This window comes from Phyllobates terribilis, unplaced genomic scaffold (genome assembly GCF_046119375.1).
Source record: "Phyllobates terribilis strain yellow unplaced genomic scaffold, ASM4611937v1 Scaffold_1__5_contigs__length_1240528914, whole genome shotgun sequence".
Lineage (NCBI taxonomy): Eukaryota > Metazoa > Chordata > Amphibia > Anura > Dendrobatidae > Phyllobates > Phyllobates terribilis.
This window is the reverse complement of record NW_027362761.1, coordinates 262,344,023-262,369,389: the sequence shown is the minus strand read 5'-3', so window position 1 is coordinate 262,369,389 and position 25,367 is coordinate 262,344,023. Positions and strand designations below refer to the sequence as shown.

General features: G+C 47.2%; 1 protein-coding gene across 1 annotated transcript in view; it reads left to right on the top strand.

Moving 5' to 3' along the window:
- CABP7 (calcium binding protein 7) overlaps positions 1–25,367 on the top strand; it is a 241,594-nt gene that overhangs the window by 125,960 nt on the left and 90,267 nt on the right. Inside the window, exon 2 of the mRNA XM_073653833.1 lies at positions 2,225–2,368. Coding sequence (XP_073509934.1) covers positions 2,225–2,368 — 144 coding nt within the window. The remainder of the gene's footprint in view (positions 1–2,224; positions 2,369–25,367) is intronic.

Genomic DNA, 25,367 nt, shown 5'->3' with positions numbered 1-25,367 from the left:
AACCCCTTAACATTAGATTCATAAAAATGAAAAAGTGTTTTTTTTTTTCACTTTTTCATTTTTACGAATCAATTTGTGAAGCACCTGGGGGTTCCAAGTGCTCACTATGCATCTAGATAGGTGCCTTGGGGGGTCTAGTTCCCAAAATGGGGTCACTTGTGGGGGAGCTCCAATGTTTGGGCACACAGGGGCTCTCCAAACGCGACATGGTGTCCGCTAACAATTTGAGCCGATTTTCCATTCAATTTGTTAGCGGACACCATGTTGCATTTGGAGAGTTCCTGTGTGCCCAAACATTGGAGCTCCCCCACAAGTGACCCCATTTTGGAAACTAGACCACCCAAGGCACCTATCTAGATGCATAGTGAGCACTTGGAACCCCCAGGTGCTTCACAAATTGATTCATAAAAATGAAAAAGTGTTTTTTTTTCACTTTTTCATTTTTACAAATCAATTTGTGAAGCACCTGGGTGTTCCAAGTGCTCATTATGCATCTAGATAGATGCCTTGGGGGGTCTAGTTTCCAAAATGGGGTCACTTGTGGGGGAGCTCCAATGTTTGGGCACACAGGGACTCTCCAAATGCAACATGGTGTCCGCTAACAAATTGAATGGAAAATCGGCTCAAATTGTTAGCGGACACCATGTTGCGTTTGGAGAGCCCCTGTGTGCCCAAACATTGGAGCTCCCCCACAAGTGACCCCATTTTGGAAACTAGACCCCCCAAGGCACCTATCTAGATGCATAGTGAGCACTTGGAACCCCCAGGTGCTTCACAAATTGATTCGTAAAAATGAAAAAGTGTTTTTTTTTTCACTTTTTCATTTTTACGAATCAATTTGTGAAGCACCTGGGGGTTCCAAGTGCTCACTATGCATCTAGATAGGTGCCTTGGGGATCTAGTTTCCAAAATGGGGTCACTTGTGGGGGAGCTCCAATGTTTAGGCACATCAGGGGCTCTCCAAACGCAACATGGCGTCCGCTAATTATTCAAGCAAATTTTACAATCAAAAAGTCAAATGGCGCTCCTTCCCTTCCGAGCCCTGCCGTGCACCCAAACAGTGTTTTTTCCCCACATATGGGGTATATGCGTGCCCAGGGGAAATTGCACAACAAATTTTGGGGTCCATTTTTTCTTGTTACCCCTGAGAAAATAAAAAAATTGGGTCTAAAGTAACATTTTTGTGAAAAAAAGTTAAATGTTCATTTTTTTCTTCCACATTCCAAAAATTCCTGTGAAGCACCTGAAGGGTTAATAAAGTTCTTGCATGTGGTTTTGAGCTCCTTGAGGGGTGCAGTTTTTAGAATGGTGTCACTTTTGGGTATTTTCTGTCATAAAGACCTCCCAAAGTGACTTCAAATGTGATGTGGTCCCTAAAAATATGGTTTTGTAAATTTTGTTGGAAAAATGAGAAATCGCTGGTCAACTTTTAACCCTTATAGCTCCATAACAAAAAAAAATTTGGTTCCAAAATTGTGCTGATGTAAAGTAGACATGTGGGAAATGTTATTTATTAAGTATTTTGTGTGACATATCTCTCTGATTTAAGGGCATAAAAATTAAAATTTTGAAAATTGCAAAATTTTCAAAATTTTCGCCAAATTTCCGTTTTTTTCACAAATAAACGCAAGTGATATCGAAGAAATTTTACCAAAATCATGAAGTACAATATGTCACGAAAAAACAATCTCAGAATCAGGGGGATCCGTTGAAGCGTTCCAGAGTAATTACCTCATAAAGTGACAGTGGTCAGAATTGTAAAAATTGGCCTGGTCAATAACGTGCAAACCACCCTCGGGGGTTAAAGGGTTAATGAGAAAAAAAAATGAACTTTTTAGAATTTACCAAATGGCTGCAATGAAACAAAGAGTGAAAAATTTAAAGGGGTCTGAATACTTTCCGTACCCACTGTATACACAAGGTAGATATGTGAAGAAAGTACCATAGTGACCATGGAGGCAGAAGTGTTTTTAGACTTTCCGATAATCCCAAAAAGCACGCTATAGGCTCTCCTCTCCTTACAAGGAAACAAGCTGCATTCTTCTACAGTGTAGATAAGATAAGGTTTACATTTAAGAGACTTTTAATGTGTAAGTTCTTAATTTGCAATTTCATTAGGCCATTATTTTGTACATCTGCCATGAATATCTAAGTAGTGTAATGTAATATATTCTAGGTGTCTAATGGGATGGAAACAGTTAACCTTTTTTGCCTGTCTACATAGAGATTCGAGAAGCCTTCAAGGTGTTTGATCGAGACGGAAATGGATTCATCTCCAAGCAGGAACTGGGCACAGCAATGAGGTCTCTGGGGTACATGCCCAATGAAGTGGAACTGGAGGTCATTATACAGAGGCTGGATATGGATGGTAAGGCCAGGGAGCAGTCTCCGTACTTCATCTTTATACTTCACAATGGAGCTAAATACTTCTTTTATACTTTCCTCCAGCATAGGGCACTGTCTCCATATCCTGAGCGCAGTGGATAGCAATCTGACAGTAGTTCCAGTGAATAATCACCTTGTGTGTTTATTAGAATCCTCACTGTATGTTTTATATCTTGGGCTCTGCTCACACTGCTTTTGCAGTGTATGTCAGGGATATATGTCTGGAAATGCACTTGACATACTTCTGATGTATGTCACTGTATGGGCATACATCAATATACTTTGCTCATTTACTTCTATTTTAAAAAAATAAGTATACTGAATTTTATACCTCTTTCCAGATGTCTCTGTGGGAAAAAGCATAGTAGACATTGTTACAACAGGGGAGGAGATACCATTTGAGTAGTCTCTGCAGCCGCACAGGAGCTCAAGGGTTAAAATGGGCCCATTTACACCTCCAAAGCAGGTGGAATTGTGCATTATGATGAGCTATTGGACTGCAAATGGCACATTGTTTTTTCACAGGGGCCATCTTCTGTCTGTGTCCACTCCTGAGTTACAAGGAAGGTATTTTGACACAAACCTTCCAGATGTATGCTGAAAAGACACTCCTTTGGAATATGTTTTGTAAAGGAGGTTCTATAATTAAGTTTGGCATACACAACAATGCATGAACTAAGCATACCCTGAAAACGTAGTGTGAACATTTCCTAATCTTCATGACGGCTGCTTTATTCTATGTTTAAACAAAATGTTATGAACTGCCCTTATCAACATTAGATATACAATACTTAAAATGATGTATAATTGTTGGACAAAGAATGAAATATGGCTTTTACGTCAAAGAGGTTTTCCAAGATTTAAAGAAAAAATGGTCAAGGGAGCTCCATACCACTCCGATTCTCAAGGACAATTTTTTCTTCTACTTGGTTGCAGCGTTGATATGCGTATACAACACGTGACCACTGCTGGCAAAACACTGGGCCAGAATATGGTGCATCATCGCTGCAACCAAATACACAAAGATCATCAATGAGCACCAAAGTGGAAGCACTGGAACGGTTGGAGATTTAACAAGTAAGTACTAGTGATGAGCGAGCACTAAAATGCTCGGGTGCTCGAAGCTCGGGTCGAGCACATTGGAATACTCGGGTGCTCGACCCGAGCAACGAGCCCAATGTAAGTCTATGGGAAACTCAAGCATTTTTCTGGTGGTCCCCCCTGGCGGTCTGCAGAAGGTCAAAAATTGCCCAAATCGATGGGAACGGTGCTCAATTAAACGTCAGGCAGTCAGAATATATAGGCAGACAGGCAGGCAGGGTATATAGGAGGGTGCATGAAAAACATAGCAGGGCACTTGGAACACACTAGTGCCCTCCGATTTTCATGCACCCGTCTCTTTAAAAAAGCCGGCCGGCAATTCATCAGCGTCATACACCGGTACCCGACAATTTAGAACAGAAAGAATAGAGCATCACACATAGATTAGATAGATAGAAACATGTCAGTCACATATATAATAAGTACAGTGACAGTGTTGGTTACTGTACTTGTTATTTAGTGTTAAAATAAAGGATTTATTAAAAAATAATAATAGTGTTTTTGTCTCTTTAAAAAAGCCGTCCATTCATCAGCAGCATACACCGGTACCAGACAATTTAGAACAGAAAGAATAGAGCATCACACATAGATTAGATAGATAGAAACATGTCAGTCACATATATAAGTACAGTGATAGTGTTGATTACTGTACTTGTCATTTAGTGTTAAAATAAAGGATTTATTAAAAAAAAAATTGGCGTGGGGTTCCCCGTAATTTTAGTCTCTAGCGGAGGTTAAGCAGACGGATGGGGCAGATGTTTGAAGCCTGGGAAGGGGGTAATACCCACGGAGCTTCCCAGGCTACTAATATCAGCCCCCAGCTGAATACCTAGCCTTTACTAGCTATTAAAATGGGGGACCCCCCAAAAAATGACGTGGGGTCTCCCCTATTTTAATAGCTAGCAAAGGCTAGGCAGACAGCTGGGGGCTGATATTAATAGCCCAGGAAGGGTGCCATGAATATTGGCCCCCTCCCAGGCTAGAAACACCAGCCGTCAGCCGCATGAGAAATGGCGCATCCATAGGATGCGCCAATTCTGGCACTTAGCCTCGCTCTTCCCACTGCCCTGTAGCGGTGGCAGTGGGGTAATAGGGCTGGGGTTGATGTCAGCTTATAATGCCAGCTGAGATCAAGCCCAGGTTAGTAATGGAGAGGCGTCTATAAGACACCCCCATTACTAACCCCATAGTCAAAGTTAAAAAAAAACACAAACACCCAGAATAAAGTCCTTTAATTGAAATAAACACACAATTCTTTAATGTTCTAAATTAAATCATACTTACCATCACGCCCATTCCAGCTGAAGCCAACGATCTCCTGCAATAAAAATAAAATAGTAAACCAACCTCATCCTTACCTTTCCATGGTTCCCAGGACAGCTTCAGCTCTGCTACATTCACATGACAGGCTGGATCGCAGTAGAACGCTGCCATCCAGCTTGCCATGCCGCAGACACTGAGAAGCGCAGGCATGCTTGCGCTCCTCAGTGTCTGGCTGTGACGGCATCCAGATGAGCCGAGTTCATGTGCAATGAACTCAGCTCACCTCATGCACGTCACTGACAGCGTGGGAGAATTCTCTTGTGCATGCGGTGAGCGTGAGAGGATTCTCCTGCGCTCATGGCAAGCGCAGGAGAATTCTCCCATGCTGTCAGTGACGTGCATGAGGTGAGCTGAGTTAATTGAACTGAGTTCCTTTTACCACGTTGCGCTGTTATTCCTGGCATCTTTTTTCCATAGCAATCTGAGTCTGATGATGGTCGTGGTTGAACGACCGAAACGTTACATGTTGTGGATTGCATTTTGCATGAATTTCTAAAGGAACTTCTATTTTTGATTAAAAATTATATTTCATACTACTGAACGAGTGCCGGATTCTATATTCAAGAGTGTTAAAAGGGAGGTCACAGAGCAGGAGGTTACAGTAGTCGAAGTGTGAGATGATGAGGGCATGCACTAGTGTTTTTGCAGATTCTTGATTAAGGAATGTATGGATCTGGGAAATAGTTTTGAGTTGGAGTAGGCAGGAGGTGGAAAGGGCTTGGATATGGGGTTTGAAGGAGAGAGCAGAGTCAAGGGTTACCCTGAGGCAGGGAGCTTGCGGGACTGGGGTGAGTGAGCAGCCATTGACTTTGATGGATAGGTCTGTTGGGGGGGTGATGAGTAAGATGGGGGAAAGATGATGAATTCTGTTTTGTCTATGATAAGTTTTAGAAATCAAGCAGAGAAGGATGGACTAGTGGACAGACATTGTGCGATTCTAGTTAGTAAAGAGGTAATATCAGGTCCAGAGAGGTAGATCTGTGTGTCATCAGCATAGAGATGATACTGAAAGCCATGGAACTCTATGAGCTCTCCCAGGCTGAAGGTGTAGATGGAGAAGAGCAGGGGTCCTAGAACTGAACTTTGGGGGACATTGACAGATAGAGGGAGAAATGAGGAGGTGGTGTGTGAATTGGAGATGCTGAATGTCCAGCCTGTTGGGTATGAAGAGATCCAAGATAGGGCCAAGTCTGTGATCCCAAGAGATGAAAGAATCTGTAGTAAGAGGGAATGGTCCACTGGGTCGAAGGCTGAAGACATGTCCAGCAGGAGGAGGACAGAGTATTGTTGCTTTGCTTTGGCAGTTCGTAGGTCATTGGTGCGCTTAGTTAGGGCAGTATCGGTTGAATGATGCGATCGGAAGCCAGATTGTAACCAGTCAAAGAGGGAACTGGAGGAGAGGTGGGAGGACAGTTCAAGATGGATATGCTGTTCCAGTAGTTTTGAAGCATAGAGGAAAAGTGATATGGGGAGATAGCTAGACACAAAAGATGGGTCAAGGGAGGGCTTTTTGAGTATGGGTGTGATCGAGGCATGTTTAAAGTATAAGGGGAAGACACCAGTTGTTAGTGATAGGTTGAAGAGATGGGTTAGGGTTGGGATGAAGACTGTGGTGAGGCTTGGGATGAGATGGGGCAGTATCGGGTCAAGTCTGGACATGAAATTGGTGAGGGACTGTTAAGGAGACGGTTGCAAACAACTTTATTAAATAATGGAAAGCAACCGAACCCGGGGTCCGCGATGCAGCCTGGTGGACTGCGGCCGAACACCTTCCGGGTGAGAAGGTAAAACAACCAACTTAAATAACAATCCCTTCCGTGTTACTGCACAGGGACTACACAGCAGGCGCTAGGATGCGTGTGTGATACACGCCGGCGTATAAGTGCTCCCAACCGGCGTGCTACCGGACTGAGGAGTATCTCTCCACGTGGCTTACAGGCGGTGCCAGGAATACGGCGTCTGCAGACTGCTCGGGGTGTATGGCGACCCCTTTGTCGTGCCAGACTGTCAGACGAAGCTACCTGCCTCCCTCCATCTAAGGCTGCCTATCCCCCGCTAAACCTGCCTGAATCAAGCTAAAGCACACGTGGAGCCCAAACGACCAAGCGTCCACACAACACCATCACTGCTCAATGATCAGAGCACGCCGCCATGTTTGTGGGCGGGCTATTTAAAGATTAAGCCCTGCCCACCATCGCACTATTGGTGACGTCACCCGCGACCAATCAGGCGGTGCCAGGTCACCGGATCAGCTGACTCCCAAACCACCAATCACGGTCCGCCATGTCACGGGCATGCTCAGTGCCGTGAATCCTGGACTTAGGCTGTAGCAGCCCTGTTTCCCTCTGCAAGCTACGCTTCATGTTGCTAGGAATAAAGACCCCCAAGAGACAGCTTGTACATCTCCTGCACCAGCTAGGCATTGGGACTGATGATGATGCTGAGCAGCATCAGCACTGGCTGGACCAGAATGAGAGACCATAGAATCCAATGGTGGTTCTGAACCCATTTTGAATCCAGCAAACACCCAACACCTGACAGGGACTGTATGTGATGAAGTACTTGTTGGAATGGGATCTCTTACATCTCCACTCAGCAATCTTGGAAGACTGCCTCAATTCTTTAGTCAGGCTGGTGTGCCAGGGTTCCCTGTTGTTTGTCCGAGTTTTGGTTTGTGTGAGGGGGCGACATATTCAAGAGCTGCAGCTATTGTGGAGTTATATAAAGCGGCAGCAACATTTGCATCATGTAGTGAACTTTTTCATAGCTATCAAGGTTTATTCTTATTAATCTGTGCTCTGTGGCAAACCTAGACCAGTTGAAAAAAAAAATAAGAAGAAATTGGAATCAGTTTTCATCATTTTGTCATAATTTTTTAAATCAGCATGAGCTCCAACAGCCTCCGTATATACAACCTGAGCCCCAACGCAGTCTCCTTATATGCAGCATAAGCCCAAACAGCCTCCTAAATACAGCATGAGCCCCACACAGCCTCCTAAATACACCATGAGCCAGCACATAGTCTCCTAAATACAGTGTGAGCCCCCAAATAGCCCCCTAGATACAGTGCGAGCCCCCATATAGTCCACTATATACAGTATGAGCCCCCATCTACCCTCCTATATACAGCATGAGCCCCTACACAGCCCCCTATGTTCAGCATGAGCCCCCACATAGCCTCCTATATACAGTATGAGCCCCCTACATAACCTACTATATACAGCATGAGCTCCCACATAGCCTCCATATATACAGCCTGAGCCCCCACACAGCCTCCCTATATACAGCCTGAGTCCCCACACAGCCTCCTATATACAGCATGAGCCCCCACACAGCCTACCTACATACAGCATGAGCTCCACGCAGTCTCCCTATATACAACATGAGCCCCACACAGCCTCCTAAATACAGCGTGAGCCACCATAGTCTCCTATATACAGTGTGAGCCCCCACATAGCCCCTATATACAATGTGAGCCACCACATAGTCTCCTATATACAATATGAGCCCCCACATAGCCTCCTATATACTGCATGAGCCCCTACACAGCCCCTATGTTCAGTATGAGCCCTTACATAGCCTCCTATATACAGTATGAGCCCCTACATAGCCTCCCATATACAGTATTAGCCCCCACATAGCCTCCTAAATACAGCATGAGCCCCCACATAGCCCCTTATATACAGTATGAGCCCCCACATAGTCTCCAATATACAGTATGAACCCTCACATAGCCTCCTATATACATGTAACATTCCAAACACATATAAAAGAAAGAAAAAAAAACACATACTCACCTCCTGTTCCCCAGCACTCTGCTCCTGTCTCCTGTACGCTGACTCTCGGTGAAGCGATGAAGTGACGTTAACGCATTTGCTGTCAGCGGAGCGGAAGTCTCAGTGACTCACCTTCGCTTGTGCAATACAAGGCTGCGGCGCGGTACGCAGCCAAACGGGCCGAAGGAAAACAAAGTGCGCTCTATGGGAGCGGCGCTTTCCTCATGCGCGGGAGGGGAGGCAAAGCAGGGCACGTCACAGGGCCTGTCACAGGGCCCTGTGACGTGCAGGGGAGGGGGGAATATGGTAATTTAGCACAGAGGCGGCGATTTAGGGGAATAGTAAGCAGATAGGAGGGGTTTGCCTGGCGTCCCCCGGACGCCAAGCCTCTGGAAAACAGACTTTATAAAACCAGATTTCTCTGCAATCAGACCTCTGCTATGGGCCATATCGGTATGTATAGATTTACTTTGCTATCACCTGTATGGCCATAGTAGAGGTCTGATATCGTCCAGGGGGTTGACACATTCCCTTTAAGATCCTGTCGTCTCCAAGATGGATTTTTCTTTTGAGATGAAAAGGATCACTCTCGCATGAACTGTTCAAAACTCAAGGCCAAACAGGGAAGATTTAGACCATAGGATACGCAAAACAGGACCGATCATCTTGGGGTTAACACTATCCTCCATTAAAGGTGAGCTCAGAGTACCTACATTAATTATTTTTAATTCATCTGAGTTCATGGGACAAGCCTTTTTTGATTACAGAGCTGTCAAGAATTTTTGTTGACCTCTCTTTAGCCAGAAGGCTGTATATTCCCTTAGAGTGCTCTCTGTCGATGCCATTAAAACTTTTCTCAGTTCCATAATTCCAGGTTGTATCCATAGTTTCGGACTGAGAAGTTGACTCTGCTATTTAGACCACTTCATGTAGACGACTTTTTTTTTTTTTTTCAACTTTTCCACTTTCTGATGTGCCAGTGCTTTTGGGACTTCTGTGGCTACAGTTACTCACTCAAGTTATTGATTGATCGTCCAACTAGATTGCCCAGTGGGGATCATCATGTTTTCAAAACTTGCCTCATCCACCTTCTTTGGTATCCTACTCTCCCTCCCTTTCCGCCAAATTGCGCCACAGCTCCCCTTCCAGGTACTGAACCACCAAGATGGAGCGTTTATCCTCTATCTCTCACTGATGCTGAGGTGATGTCTGCTTACATTAACCTCTTTCCGACATTGGACGTACTGGTAAGTCCAATGTAGGGTTCCTGTCTTTAAGGGTGACTCAGGTGTGTTATTCTGCTATCATCTTCCTCTAACAGCAGCAAGGATAGCTGAGCTCTGTATGCTGCTGTTAACTCCTTAAATGTCATTGACAAGCTCTGATAATGGCATTTATAGCACGCGGCCCACAAAGGCATGCCATTCCACTTGCTCATTGAACAACCCCCATGACCAGATTGCAGGGTGATGATGGGTTGCTATGGCAGTTAGGGGTCTGCTGAAGATCCCCATGCCTACCATGACAGTGTTTTGTTGAAATCCAGCCTGTGAGATCGTGAGTTTTGCTATACTGTACTGTGGTATTGCAGTATATAGTATATACATTCAGTTGATTGCTGGTTCAAGTCCCCTAATTGAACAAAAAAAACTTGTGAAAAGCAAAATTTGTGTTAGTCTCAAAACTTTTGGCCACAACTGTACATCTCTGCTAATCTTGTGGTTAACCATTTCCCAGCTGCAAATGTTTGATTACATATACATCTCTGGAAATCCATTGGTTAGTAATTTCCCTGCTGCAAGTTCCTGATTGTATATACTGTACTGTGCATCTCCTCTTCTGTTAGTATTGCTCTCTCAACTCTGCTGAATCTGGCTACCAGGTAAAACTCCTTTTTGCTATCAAGGTATCTGATTGCATACATGTTGCACCCCAGGGGTCCGGTTGCCACAGTGGCATTGCCTCCCTCACAAGAGGTGATGCCATGCCTAGAAGCAAGGAGGGGTCCCCTAATCAGGTATACCAGCATACAACACTTTCCTGGCTCCAGACCAGGAAGGGGAGTTCCTCCCCTTGACAACTGGAATCTGGAGGCGGGGTTAGTGAGAGTGAGTGGAGAGGAGTTGAAGACAGGACAGCGACGAGGAAAGACCTGGGGAAGGGAGCTATGTACAAGCTCTCCCCAGAGGAGAGAAGTGCAGAAGAACCGGACACCGGCCGAGATTGTGGGACACTGAAGGCCCAGCAGCAGAAACCGGAGGGCAGGAGACTGCCAGTCTCCTGGCTCCATCAGACGCCCGGCAACACAGCAACACCATAGGGCCCAGCACCGCCACGTGGGAGCGACACTTAAGGAAGGCCCGAGCTGCCTGCCATACGGGTGAGGAAAAAGACGTTTTTACTCAGGGACGAGGGCCGCAGCATAGCTTCAAGCTGCAGGGACAAAGAGATTAGCGCAGAAGGAAGGACAATAACTTCACCTGGTGAGGTGGATCCCCAAATTGCTCCCAGGCCGCCCTGACCTCTACTACCAGCTAGTACCCGTGCCCCGGTCTGCTTAACAAACCGCAAGTAAAGATAAGAGCCATTAAGCTGTGGACTGGTCATTATCTGCGCCATCACCTGCACTACACTCCACAGCAACATCTACCCCATCAAATCATCACTACACTGCCCTGGAGCTTATCTCTGCCTGTGGAGAGCTGAACCAACTCTGCTGCGTCATCATCAGCTCCAGAGGATCTGCACCGCAGCGGCGGTTCCATATAGCCGCATACCACAGGTGGCGTCACGAACATTATCTCTATAAAAACTTTATTCCCCTTTTATCTTTTCCTTTAATTGACTGCCTTGGGTCACGGACCGGGTCACTGCCACCGTGACATCCCCCAGCATCGACGGGCCTGGCTACCGAGTACCCCACGGCCCAGGAAGCGCGTCATACTTGGAGTCACGAACAGGATCCGAAGCCCGGTATAACCGGGTACTGTGTGCCATAGACTTTACTGAACTGTGTCATCACGTCATTTGCCGTCAGCCGAGGGGAAGCAGGAGGCCCCGATCCGAAACCGCCGGGTAAGCAATCCCTCTCGCCGGCAGAGCAGCATACTGGTACGTCAGCAGAAACCCAGCACCTGGCTGAGGTTCACTAGGGGGGAGGAAGATGCCCAACCTGGGAGAGGACGCAGCCGCGGCCGCGACCACCGCCACAGTAATGCCGTTATCAATGCCATATATACCAGGGGCGGCGTGGTTGCCCCAGTACTCAGGGGAGTCGCACACCCTGAGCGACTTTGGGGAGAGACTGCGCAGTTTGTTCCAAGTGTACCCCCTGTCTGAGGAGCAGAAAGTCAGCATCCTCATAGGCCAGTTAATCGGTGCAGCCCAGAGAGAGGTGAAGTCCTGGCCGGACAGGGACAAAAGCACTGTTAAGGAAATACTGGCCCGGTTGAAGGATACCTTTGACACCCGCACCGCAGCAGAGATTAAAATGAAGTTCTACGGGTGCAGACAAAGAAATATGCTCTAAACCTGCAGGAGGTGCTGCAGGCCGTTAAACAGGTAGACCCCGACAGTGTGCGAGACCAGGACAGATTGCAAACTAAACAGTTTATTGAGGGGCTCCTGTCTAGCGCTCACCGGACACAGCTGCGCATTATGGCTCTGCAAAACCCTGACTTGGACTTTGCGCAATTTAAAGACAGGGCCATCAGGGTGCTGCGAGAATCAACCCCAAGTGGCACTGCACCCCTCAGGCGCCCAGCTATCACATACCACCAGGAGGTTGCGTCCTTTTCCCCGGCACCTGTGGAGGCTGAGGCGCAGGCCCTAGATAATGACACCGTCTGCAGACCTATGCCTTCAGGTCCAGGAGCTGACCAAAAGTGTGGCTACACTAACCAAAACCGTGCAGGCCATACAAGTGTCTCCAAAGGAAAGAATTCAGCTGGCTTCCAGTCCAGATGACGTCCCGTGGCGATGACAGAGAAGAATTCCACCGAACAGAGGGAGAAACAGCGATTGCTACAACCAGAATGGATAACCCATCTGCCACCGCTGTCAGAAGGCGGGGCACCTCGCAAGATTCTGTTAAACGAGAAACCCCTGGGGCAGAGGGCCAACCCCCAGGAGTAAGACGACCAGGCCCACAAAGTTGGCAAGACAAGTACGTGGGAGGATGACCGGTCCTACCTGTCATGCTTGATGGCATCCCGATGAACGCGTTACTGGACACTGGTTCCCAGGTGACAACGATGCCATATATCCTTTTCAAACAATACTGGACTGATTCAGACATTACCCGTAGTCCAGATGAACATATTAACATCTTTGCCAGCAATGGTCAGCCCTTGCCTCTGGTGGGGTATAAAGAGGTGACCATAAAGGTTGGCCAAGTAGAATTGCTATCACAAGGGATGATTATTGTTGATATTGATCGCCGAGAAAGTCATCCTATGATAACTATAGGCACCAATGTGATAGACAATTGTCTTGGGGAAATTATTGTTTTGTTGCAACAGGTCGCAGAGACTGCCAGCTCTGGTCAGCAGCGAGTTCTGCAGAAGGAGATCAAAGCCCTGATGCAGAGACAACAGGTAGAGCTGTCTGGAGGAGGAGTCGGCAGTGTCAAAATGAGTGATCCATTCCCCATTGCAATGCCCCCTAGGAGTGAAATGTTAATATGGTGTCGGGCAGCAATGGGTCTCAGGGGTCAAGATTATCAGGCCCTGGTAGAACCCGTGTACTCTGATAGTAGGCCCACCATCTTGACAGCCAGGGGTGTAGTTGATGTCCGCAAGGGGAGAGTACTGATACGCATCCTGAATTGTAGGGAGAAAGAGGTCCATTTACCCCAGTATGCCACCCTTGCTAAGCAGTTCACTGTCAGTAACAACGCAATAAAGGCAGTGGAATCCTTGCCTCCATCCAAACAGGCGGAGGATAATGGCTCCAAGGGGCAGATGGAGGATTGGTGTCAGAAGCTACAAGTGGGCACTGACTCCACCCCTTTGCACCAAAAGCATGGAGTATACCGGGTTGTCCAAGAATATGAGCGAGTCTTTAGCAAATACCCACTAGACTTTGGGCAGGTAAAAGAGGTCCAACATCATATCCCCACAGGAGATCATCCGCCCATTAAAGAGAGGTACCGGCCTGTACCCCCAGCTCACTATCAATGTGCCAAAGGAATGTTACGGGAGATGAAGGAGGCTGGGGTGATCAGAGATAGTTGTAGCCCCTGGGCAGCTCCATTAGTCCTCGTTAGAAAGATGGTACAATGAGGATGTGTGTTGATTACAGGCAGATTAACCGCATTACACATAAGAACGCTTACCCATTACTCAGAATTGAGGAATCATTGGCTGCACTAAGATCCGCTAATTCATTCTCCACTTTGGATCTCACCAGTGGGTATTGGCAGGTTCCCTTGGCAGAGGCGGACAGAGAAAAGACCGCGTTTACAACACCAATGAGCCTCAGTGAGTTCAACTGCATGCCATTCGGGCTCTGCAACGCCCCGGGAACTTTCCAACGGTTAATGGAGTGTTGCCTAGGACACAAAAACTTTGAAACCGTTCTGCTGTACCTAGACGACGTAATTGTCTACTCAAAGACATACGAAGACCACCTGGAGCACCTGGCCGAGGTGTTCGAAGCCCTATCTGGTTATGGCCTGAAAGTAAAGCCGTCCAAGTGTCACCTGAAGGCCAAGGTGCAGTACCTAGGTCATGTGGGAAGCGCCAAAGGTGTAGCACCAGACCCTGAAAAAGTCACCGCGATCAAGGACTGGCCAAGACCCTCCACTCTCAAGGAAGTGCGGCAGTTCCTCGGGCTGGTAGGTTACTACAGGAGATTCATCAAGGGTTTCACCAAGATAGCGGCACCCATGCAGGACCTCTTAGTGGGCCAGTCCAAGAAGGCCAAGAACCCGAATCCTCCGTTCAAATGGGGTAAACCAGAAGACGAATCCTTCACTCGTCTGAAAGTGGCTCTTACTGGAGACGAAGTCCTGGCCTACCCCGACTATGGCCAACCCTTTATACTACATACAGATGCCAGCAACGTGGGATTGGGAGCACGTCATACTCATCTCTGCTAATCATGTGGTTAAGCATTCCCCTGCTGTAAGTGCCTGATTACATATAGGTCTCTGCTAATCCTTTGGAAAATCATTTCCCTGCTGCAAGTGCCTGATTGCATATACATCTCTGCTAATTCTCTGATTAACCAAATCCTTATTGTGAGTTCCTAATAGTATATACTTCTCAGCTGTTCCTGTATGTGACTGCCCTCCTACCTCCATCTGCATCTACTGTTTCCAGCTTTACTTGTCCATCTGCCATCCTGCATGTCCTGCTGCCCTGGTCCTCACTGACATACAGATATATGAAAAAGTTTGGGCACCCCTATTAATCTTAAGCTTAATGTTTTATAAAAATTGGTGTTTTTGCAACAGCTATTTCAGTTTGATATATGTAATAACTGTTGGACACAGTAATGTTTCTGCCTTGAAATGAGGTTTATTGTACTAACAGAAAATGTGCAATCTGCATTCAAACAAAATTTGACAGGTGCATAAGTATGGGCACCTCACCAGAAAAGTGACATTAATATTTAGTAGATCCTCCTTTTGCAAAAATAACAGCCTCTAGTCGCTTCCTGTAGCTTTTAATGAGTTCCTGGATCCTGGATGAAGGTATTTTTGACCATTCCTCTTTACAAAACAATTCCAGTTCAGTTAAGTTTGATGGTCGCCGAGCATGGACAGCCCTCTTCAAATGATCCCACAGATGTTCAATGATATTCAGGTGTGGGGACTGGGATGGCCATTCCAGAACATTGTAATTGTTCCTCTGCATGAATGCCTGAGTAGATTTGGAGCGGTGCTTTGGATCATTGTCTTGCTGAAAGATCCATCCCCTGCGTAACTTCAACTTTATCACTGATTCTTGAACATTATTGTCAAGAATCTGCTGATACTGAGTGGAATCCATGCGTCCCTCAACTTTAAAAAGATTCCCGGTGCCGGCATTGGCCACACAGCCCCAAAGCATGATGGAACCTCCACCAAATTTTACTGTGGGTAGCAAGTGTTTTTCTTGGAATGCTGTGTTTTTTTGCCGCTATGCATAACACCTTTTTGTATGACCAAACAACTCAATCTTGGTTTCATCAGTCCACAGGACCTTCTTCCAAAAAGAAATTGGCTTCTCCAAATGTGCTTTTGCATACCTCAGCCGACTCTGTTTGTGGCGTGCTTGCAGAAACGGCTTCTTTCGCATCACTCTCCCATACAGCTTCTCCTTGTGCAAAGTGCGTTGTATAGTTGACCGATGCACAGTGACACCATCTGCAGCAAGTTGATGCTGCAGCTCTCTGGAGGTGGTCTGAGGATTGTCCTTGACTGATCTCACCATTCTTCTTCTCTGCCTTTCTGATGTTTTTCTTGACCTGCCACTTCTGGCCTTAACAAGAACTGTCCCTGTGTTCTTCCATTTCCTTACTATGTTCCTCACAGTGGAAACTGACAGGTTAAATCTCTGAGACCGCTTTTTGTATCCTTCCCCTGAACAACTATGTTGAATAATCTTTGTTTTCAGATCATTTGACAGTTGTTTTGAGGAGCCCATGATGCCACTCTTCAGAGGAGATTCAAACAGGAGAACAACTTGCAATTGGCCACTTTAAGTAGCTTTTCTCATGATTGCATACACCTGGCTATGAAGTTCAAAGCTCAATGAGGTTACAAAACAAAAAAAAGTGCTTTAGTAAGTCAGTAAAAAGTAGGTAGGAGTATTTAAAACAAGAAAATGATAAGGGTGCCCATACTTATGCACCTGTCAAATTTTGTTTGAATGCAGATTGCACATTTTCTGTTAGTACAATAAACCTCATTTCAAGGCAGAAACATTACTGTGTCCAACAGTTATTACATATATCAAACTGAAATAGCTGTTGCAAAAACACCAATTTTAAGAAAACATTAAGCTTAAGATTAATAGGGGTGCCCAAACTATTTCATATAACTGTAAGTACTTTCCATTTATAGTTTCATAGTTTTAAGGTTAAAAGAAGACACAATTCCATAAAGTTCAACCTATAAACTAAAACGTTGACCTAAAGGAAGGCAGAAACCAATGAGGCAGATGCTAACTGACCTATATAAGGGGGGAAATTATTTCCCGAGTCCACATACGGCAACCAGACTAGTTCATTATCACCTCTGGTCTATGCTGTGTAACATCCGTGGTAGTGGAATCACTGTACCGTGGACCGATTGGAGCCTGGAGGGGCAAAACTAGGTGAACACCTGACTCTTCGCTAGAGCCCCAGATGGTGGGTTTAGAGATGGACGCCAGGAGCTACTCCAGGACAGACCTCGGACACACTGCAGCTGACTCCCAAAGGGACAGGGTGCTGAAATGGCAGGTGCAGGCAGGAACCGCTGGCATACAGGCAGGCACAGGAGGTGCAGGCAGGAAAGGCTGGTACACAAGTTTGCTAGAGATCACCTGGATAATTCAGAAAAACATTGGAACAATGTTTTGTGAACAAATGAAACTAAAATAAATCACTTTAGATTTACCCCCTAGTGACGGAACCATTTTTATCTTAATGACCAAGACCCATTTTTCCAATTTTGATGTGTCACTTTCTATATTAATAATTCTACAATGCTTCAACATATCCCAGTGATTCTCAGATTCTTTTTTTGTGACACATTTTACCTTTTATGCTATTGCTAAGAATAAGCGATTTTTTAATGAAAATATCTGAAACCGGGGAGAAGAAAGCCGTTTGAGGTGTACCATATTAACCAGCTCAAACCTTGGTGAGACAGGGAGCTGGTGGAAGCTACGTGCCTGGGGACCCATCCTGAAGCCCGAATCGAGTATGTCATAGTGGCAGAGACACTGTCACCGGCCCAGAAGCAACAGTGCCAAGAGCTGCTTCAGCAGAACTGGGACCTGTTTTTGGAGCTGCCAGGTTGTATGCAGGTGTTCGAGCACAAAATCCTGACGGAACCGCATGTGAGGGTGAACCAAAAGCCGTATCTGATTCCCGAAGCCCGCCGCGAGGTGATCTTCAAGGAGGTGAGGAGAATGTTGAGCCTGGACGTCATTGAGGAGTCAAAGAGTGGCTGGTCCAGCCTCATTGTCCTGGTGCCGAAGCTGGATGGAGTGGGGCGTTTCTGTAATGACTACAGGAAGCTAAATGAGGAGTCCAAGTGTGACGCATATCCGATGACCCGAGTCGCTTATTGAGAGGCTAGGGTCAGCCAGATATATCACCACCCTGGACCTAATGAAAGGGTACTGGCAAATTCTCCTGTCCCCAAGGGCCAAGGAGAAGATGGCCTTCTCTACACCTGACAGGTGCTTCCAGTATACCCGGATGCCGTTTGTTCTGCAGGGAGCCCCAGCTACCTTCCAGAGGGCCATTGACCGAATCCTAGCCTCTCACAAAAAGTATGCTGCAGATTATCTGGACGACATCATGATCTTCAGTCCGGATTGGGGAAGTCACCTGCAGAAGGTCCAGGCATTACTGGATGCACTGAGAAAAGCAGGGTTTACCATAAACCCAAAGAAGTGCGCCATGGGAAAAGAGGAGGCAAAATATTTTGGCTACATCATCGGCAGTAGCGAACTAAAGCCGCAAGTAAATAAGGTGGAGGCAATACAAAATTGGCCGCAACAGGTCTCCAAGAAGCATGTTTGGGCATTTCTGGGAATTTTGGGATACTATCGGTGATTTATTCCGAATTTCACCATGATAGCCGCCCCCGATTGATCTTCTTAAGGGCATGAAGATGTCGTCGATGGCCAAATGGTCCTCTGAAATGGAGATGGCATTCCAGTAGTTGAAGCTTGCCCTATGTAAACAGCCGGTCTTGGTCGCACCTGACTTCACTAAGGAGTTTGTGGTTTAGACGGACGCCTCCAAGGTCAGTTTGGGAACTGTGTTGTCCCAGGAAATAGATAGCGACGAACATCCAATCCTATTCCTGAGTAGGAAACCCTCTTCCTGTGAAAACAACTATACCATCGTAGAGAAAGAGTGCTTGGCCATCAAATGGGCAATTGACACGCTGAGGTACTACCTGTTAGGCCGGAAGTTCAGGCTAGTGTCAGATCATGCGCCCCTGAGATGGATGAGGGAAAGGGAGGGGAAGGATGCCTGGGTGACTAGGTAGTTTCTAGCACTCCAGGTATTTAGTTTTCATGTAGAGTAGAGGCCCGGGAAGCTACATGGTAATGCGGATGCCCTGTCCTGAGCTCCCTGTTTAGCTAGTGAAGGTGCCAAAACCCCCATCTTTGGGCAGAGGGGGGGGGGGGTATGTGACAAAGACATTGGCAAAGTGCTGGAGGGGAGGTATGTTTCGCGGAGGCTATCAGCTTCAGTGATTTGAAACCCAGAAGTTTTGCTCCAGCACACCTTAAGTGTCTAGGGGTTAAGCAGACATTTGAGGGTGTGGGTTTTTGAGAACAACCATAGAGAGGGCGGGAGGCTCTCCATATCTCCACCCCAGAGTGTCGTCTGGGGTTTAAATAGACGGACTGCTGAGGCATTAGTTGTTCAGTATTTCTGGAGAAGCTAACTCCAGAGAGGTGCTGGGGAGTTTGTGCTGCAACTGAACCAGTGTTTGTTTGCTAAACCCCCAGCGGGCAGATCGGTGCTACCACAAGGACTGGGCTTTGTGTTGCCACCTTGTTTTGTCTTCCTGTTTTGCCCAAAGGGCTGTGTTTACTTTCATGGACTCTATGTTGGTTTGTGCCGCATTCTAATAAACTAACAAGAAATTTAAAGAGACAGCGTACCTGTGTCTACCTTCGTGTGCAGTCGAGTGAGCCGCGCTACCACAATATTAATATGAGAAATCCAAAAACAAACAGCTTATTTGTTGCTGCACTTCCAAAATACACAAAAATCCAAGGAATAACCAGGAAGCTATTGCAGCTCTGAGGTAAAATATTATTTTTATTAAATATATCATTAAAATCAATAAAACATACAATTGATGGGAAAAGGAAGTGACAGAGACGCCACCCATGCAGGTAATACTAATGAGGTACTAGATAGTATAATGACATGTATATATGTCAGCCATGTACGATACCATATACAGTATGTTAGGAAATTTGTCAATGATAACTTACAATAAGAATAATTATCCAGGAAGTCAAATGAGACACCATATATAATGCCGCATAGAGTTATATCATGTAAAGCTGGCAATCACCAAGTGGCAGATAGTATAAATAAGTATAATTCCTAAATGGTATGGTATGCTAGGCTGACAAATTAACTGGTAACACCAGCTTATCTATTTAAATAGGCATATCTAACAAATGCCAATATATTACAACAAACGTGTAATAATGGATATAAATGCAGACAGCAAATTCATGTATATAAGCAGGGATGAAGCCCTAGTAATAATACATTGCTGTGTCAATCCATTAAAGAAATATAAACAAAGAACCTACAATACAGAGTACCACATGTAAAGCAAAATGTTTAGGCATAAATAAGATCTGTACAACCTGGATGGAGCGGGGGCAGGTATCCAACGCGCGTTTCACGTTAATAATAATTAACTAATTTAGCAATGATCAGTAATGTCCAGAATATTATATAAAAAATATAATTAATAAAAATAATAATAAACTGCTGGTTAAAGATAATATAGTGCAGTATAAAGTGACCAGTGCCGCAAAGATGGCAAATTCTAAAGTTAAACCAAAAAGAAAAAATAATTGGAATGAAAATCATTAATACACAGGATAATCAATTCATACTAACACAGGTGCATGGTATGGTCTGCTCCCCTCTCCACCACTCTAACGCACATTTTGCGCACCCAACTCCTGGGCCCTATAATAAAAAAAACAACCTTATGCTCACCTAATCCTCGTTCCCTGTCCACAGCATCCATCTCATCTTCCCGCTTGTCTAGCAGTGGGCCGGCACAATGGGCAGTGATATCATGAGTTTACATCTTATGTACAAATGGGGTAGATTGTAAGCTTGCGAGCAGGGCCCTCACTCTTTTGATATGAGTTATGCTTATTATGTTACGTCTGTATTGTCTATATAAGTCCCCGCTAAAATTATAAAGTGCTGCGGAATATGTTGGCGCTATAAAAATAAAAATTATTATTATTATTATTATTATTATTATTATTAAATGGGGTCAAATAACTGATTGTTTCTTATCTATTTATGGTGTGTGGTGTAAACACAGTCTTACAGACAAGTGTAAGAAAATACTGACATCCCCAGCTTTTATTTTGTGGTACCCATTGTTTTGGTGAGCAGTCCACTGCATCATCTAAACAGTGTGGAACAAAACAACAATGCAGCATTACTAGTAAGGACTTCAATAAACAACACTTTTTAGATTCCTATAAAAATTAAGAAAGGGTTTGGGTACTGTGTTAGCCACTGAGAGCAAACAATCTTACATAGATTCCTATAAAAAAAAATTAAGATTTGAGAGTTTTCAGTGGTTGATACCTTTTTAATGGCTAACCGAAAAGATGGTAACAAATTGCAAGCTTTCGAGCCTACCCAAGTCTCTTCATCAGGCATAGAATAACACAAAATCTGAAGCGTGTAGCACCGGCGTCTCTGCCGCCTGCCAGGCAGAGATGCCGTCCCTCTCACCTCCCCGCTCCCCGCGCTGCGTCCTCCAGCGCTCCTCTTCCTGCAGCTGCCGGCACACGCTCCTTCCCGGGCACTGTGCTTAGGGCACGCGCGCGCGCGCTCCCTCTCTCTTAAAGGGGCCGCGCGCGTCGTCCTAAGGAGTCCCCGGCCAATTGCCGGAGGACCTCCCATATATAAGGCACCTCCTCCAAAATGGAGGTGCCCGAGCAAAAGTTGTTGCACAAGTATACTTACCTCTGCTTCAGCCCTCAGGTCCCTTTGCCAGCCTGACTACCAGTCCTGTCTGCCAGCTTGTCTTCTCTCCAGCCCGACAGTCTGTCTCCGGTCATCCGCCAGTCTGTCTCTGGGCAAGTCCACCAGCTTACCAGGAAGCACCTGCCAGTTACCTGCCTGCTACCTGCCGTGCCTGCTAACCCGCTCACCTGGGAGCGCTCGCCTGTTACCCCGTCTGTTACCTGCTAGCCTACCTGTAGGCTCTGCCGTCACTTGCCGTGACCACCTGCCTGCTAGCCTAGAGACTTCAGCCTGCTTGGCCGTCGCTTGCCGTGACCACCTGATAGCCTACCTGTAGGCTCCTGCTGTCACTTGCTGTGACCACCTGCCTGGTAAACCTAGAGACTGCTACCTGCTCTGCTGTCACATACCGTGACCACCTGTCAGCTAACCAGAGACTTCAGCCTGCTTGCTGTGTCCATCCGTCATACCGGTCAGTCCCAGCCATCTGACCCGTGGGAGCCACCTGCTCTCTTACAAGGTCGTCCCCAGAGTAGCACCTGGTTCCTCTGCCCGGATCCTCCCTGGTCATGGAGTCGTTAGCCGCCGTCCGACCAGGGTCGGTTCGGGTTGATACTTAGTTACGCCCCTCTGGGTCCCTCCTTGCACCGCGGCACAGAGGTTCCACCACCCGGACCCGTAACAGTTTGCTCGGGCCATGGAACCCGGTGGCCCCCAGATCTCCGATCTGCACCAGGAAGTCTTACGTCAGAGAACTCAGCAGGAAGTGGTCCTGTCCTACCTACGGTCCGTTAACTCTCGTCTAGGCGCAATGTTTGACTCGTCTGTGTTTATCTCTGGCCCAGCCACGCCTGTTCCTGCGGCACCGCAATCCAGTCCCATTATGGCACCCGGCTATGGACCTCGGCTCCTGGCACCTCCACGCTTTGCTGGCGACCCCGCTCTAGCTCGGGGTTTCATAAACCAGTGCACCCTACACTTTGAACTCTTGGAATACCAGTTCATCTCCGACCGGGCTAAGGTGGCCTTCATCATGTCCCATATTACTGGGGAGGCACTGGCATGGCTAAATCCCCTGTGGGAGTGAGGGGACCCCCTGGTGTCCGACCTGTCGTCTTTCCTCGCAGCTTTCCGGAAAGTCTTCGATGAACCGGGACGGAAAACCTCTTCTGCCTCCTCTCTGCTACGTCTCCGCCAAGAGAGTCTCACCGCGGGCCAATATGCCATACGGTTCCGTACCCTCGCTTCTGAGCTTGCATGGGAAAACGAGGCTCTGGTGTCCGTCTTCTGGGAGGGTCTTTCCGGTCGGATTAAGGACGAGTTAGCTGGTTGGGACATTCCTACCACCCTGGATGACCTGGTGTCATTAGCTACCCGGATTGACATCCGGTTCCAAGAACGTGCCAGAGAGACTACCCGGGAGAGAAAGTTTTCCCGCCTTGCTCCTAATTTCCAGAGACCAGCCTCTCAACCAGTCACTCCTCGAGCGCACTCGCCTGAACCTATGCAGATCGACCAGACCAAAAAGGTCAAATCTCGCCAAGAGTTACGCCGAGCCGAGGGGAGCTGTTTCTATTGTGGCAGTAAGGAGCACTTCATCCGTTCTTGCCTGGAGAAGCCGGGAAACGCCAGTGTCTAGGACCGCTCGGAGAGGTCGTCCTAGGCAAAAGTAAGTCCTCTCCATCCCTGACTTTGTCTGTCTCTATCTCCTGGGGAGAGAACCGTTACTTTGAAATTGCTCATCTGGATTCCGGAGCTGCTGGAAACCTCACTTCCCAGTCCTTGGTAGAGAGATACCGTATTCCCACCAAACCTCTGGCTGAACCTTTGTCTGTCGCCACCGTGGATGGAAGTCTCCTTCCGGCGACCATTCTGCTCGTCACTGAACCCATAACCCTGCAGGTGGGAATGCTGCACTCCGAGAAAATCTCCTTCCATGTGCTATCCGGACTCTCTCACCCCCTATTGCTAGGTCTACCCTGGCTCCAGACACATGAACCCGTGCTGAACTGGTAATTCGGTGAAGTACTCCGGTGGGGACCGGACTGCCGTAGGACCTGCCTGGTTCCGGTTCGCCCGGTTCGTCCACCACCTACCCCAGATAATTTACCCGGTCTTCCGGCTCCTTACTGGCCCTATGCAGACGTCTTCGGTAAAAAGGAAGCAGAGACTTTGCCACCTCATAGGCCATATGATTGCCCGATCAACCTGGTACCTGGCACCACTCCACCCCGTGGGCGTATTTACCCATTGTCGGCGGCCGAAACCCGGGCCATGTCTGAGTACATTGAAGAGAATCTGGCTAGGGGATTCATCCGGAAGTCTACTTCCCCGGCTGAAGCCGGATTCTTCTTTGTCAAAAAGAAAGATGGCTCGCTACGCCCCTGCATTGACTATAGAGGACTCAATCAGATCACGGTAAAAAAAAAATACCCCCTGTCTCTCATCTCCGAGTTGTTTGACTGCCTTAAAGGCGCCAGGATCTTTTCCAAGCTGGATCTACGTGGAGCATATAACCTGGTCCGTATCCGTCAAGGAGACGAGTGGAAGACAGCATTCAATACCTGGGACGGTCACTATGAGTACCGTGTGATGCCCTTTGGTCTCTGTAATGCTCCCGCCGTCTTGAAAGAACTGGTCAACGACATCTTCCGTGATCTTCTTTCCTCCTGCGTGGTGGTATACCTGGACGATATCTTGGTCTTCTCTCCGGATCATCCCACACACCGGAGGGATGTTCGTTAGGTCCTGCTTAGGCTCAGGCAGAACCACCTCTATGCTAAATACGAGAAGTGCCTCTTCGAGCAGACCTCTTCCATTCTTGGGCTATGTTATCTCTCAGACAGGCTTGCGAATGGATCCCGAGAAACTCTCTGCTGTCCTAAAGTGGCCCCGTCCGGAGGGGTTGAAGGCGATTCAGCGATTCCTGGGCTTCGCCAATTACTATCGTCTCTTCATTCCACAATTCTCGTCCCGGACTTCTCCCATATCTGCGCTCACCCGTAAGGGGGCAAATCCCAAAGTATGGTCGCCCGAAGCCGAGGAGGCCTTCCTTTCCTTAAAACAAGCCTTCTCCTCTGCCCCAGTACTGCACCGACCGGACTGCAATAAACAATTCTACCTGGAGGTTGATGCTTCCTCCTCCGGAGCCGGTGCGGTGCTCACCCAAAAATCTTCTTCCGGGAGAATAGTAACCTGCGGCTTCTTTTCCAAAATCTTCTCCTCATCTGAGCGCAACTACTCCATAGGAGACCGAGAATTGCTAGCCGTCAAATTGGCGCTGGAGGAGTGGCGCTACCTGCTTGAAGGGGCTCTATACCCAGTGATCATCTATACTGATCACAAAAATCTGGCATATCTCCAGAATGCCCAGAGACTCAATCCGCGTTAGGTCCGGTGGTCTTTGTTCTTTGCCCGCTTCGACTTCATCCTACATTTCCGCCCGGCGGACAAGAATGTCAAAGCCGATGCCTTGTCCCGATCCTTCCTGTCCTCTGATCAAGAGGCGGAGCCTACGCACATCATCGACCCCTCCAAGGTGATGAATGTGGCCCCCTTGGATTTGACTCGTCTTCCACCCGGTAAGACGTTCGTTGCGGTTCCTGACCGTGAGAAGGTTCTTCGCTGGGGTCATTCTTCTAAACTAGCTGGCCATGCTGGCCAAAAGAAGACCTTCCTGCTCATCACCCGGCATTACTGGTGGCCTACCCTGCGTAAGGATGTGGTAGACTTCGTCTCAGCCTGTTCATCTTGTGCCCGCAACAAAGTTCCCAGACATTTACCAGCCGGTCATCTCCTGCCTCTTCCCGTACCTGATGCCCCGTGGCAACACATTGCTATGGACTTAGTTACCGATCTCCCTGTTTCTGCCGGTTG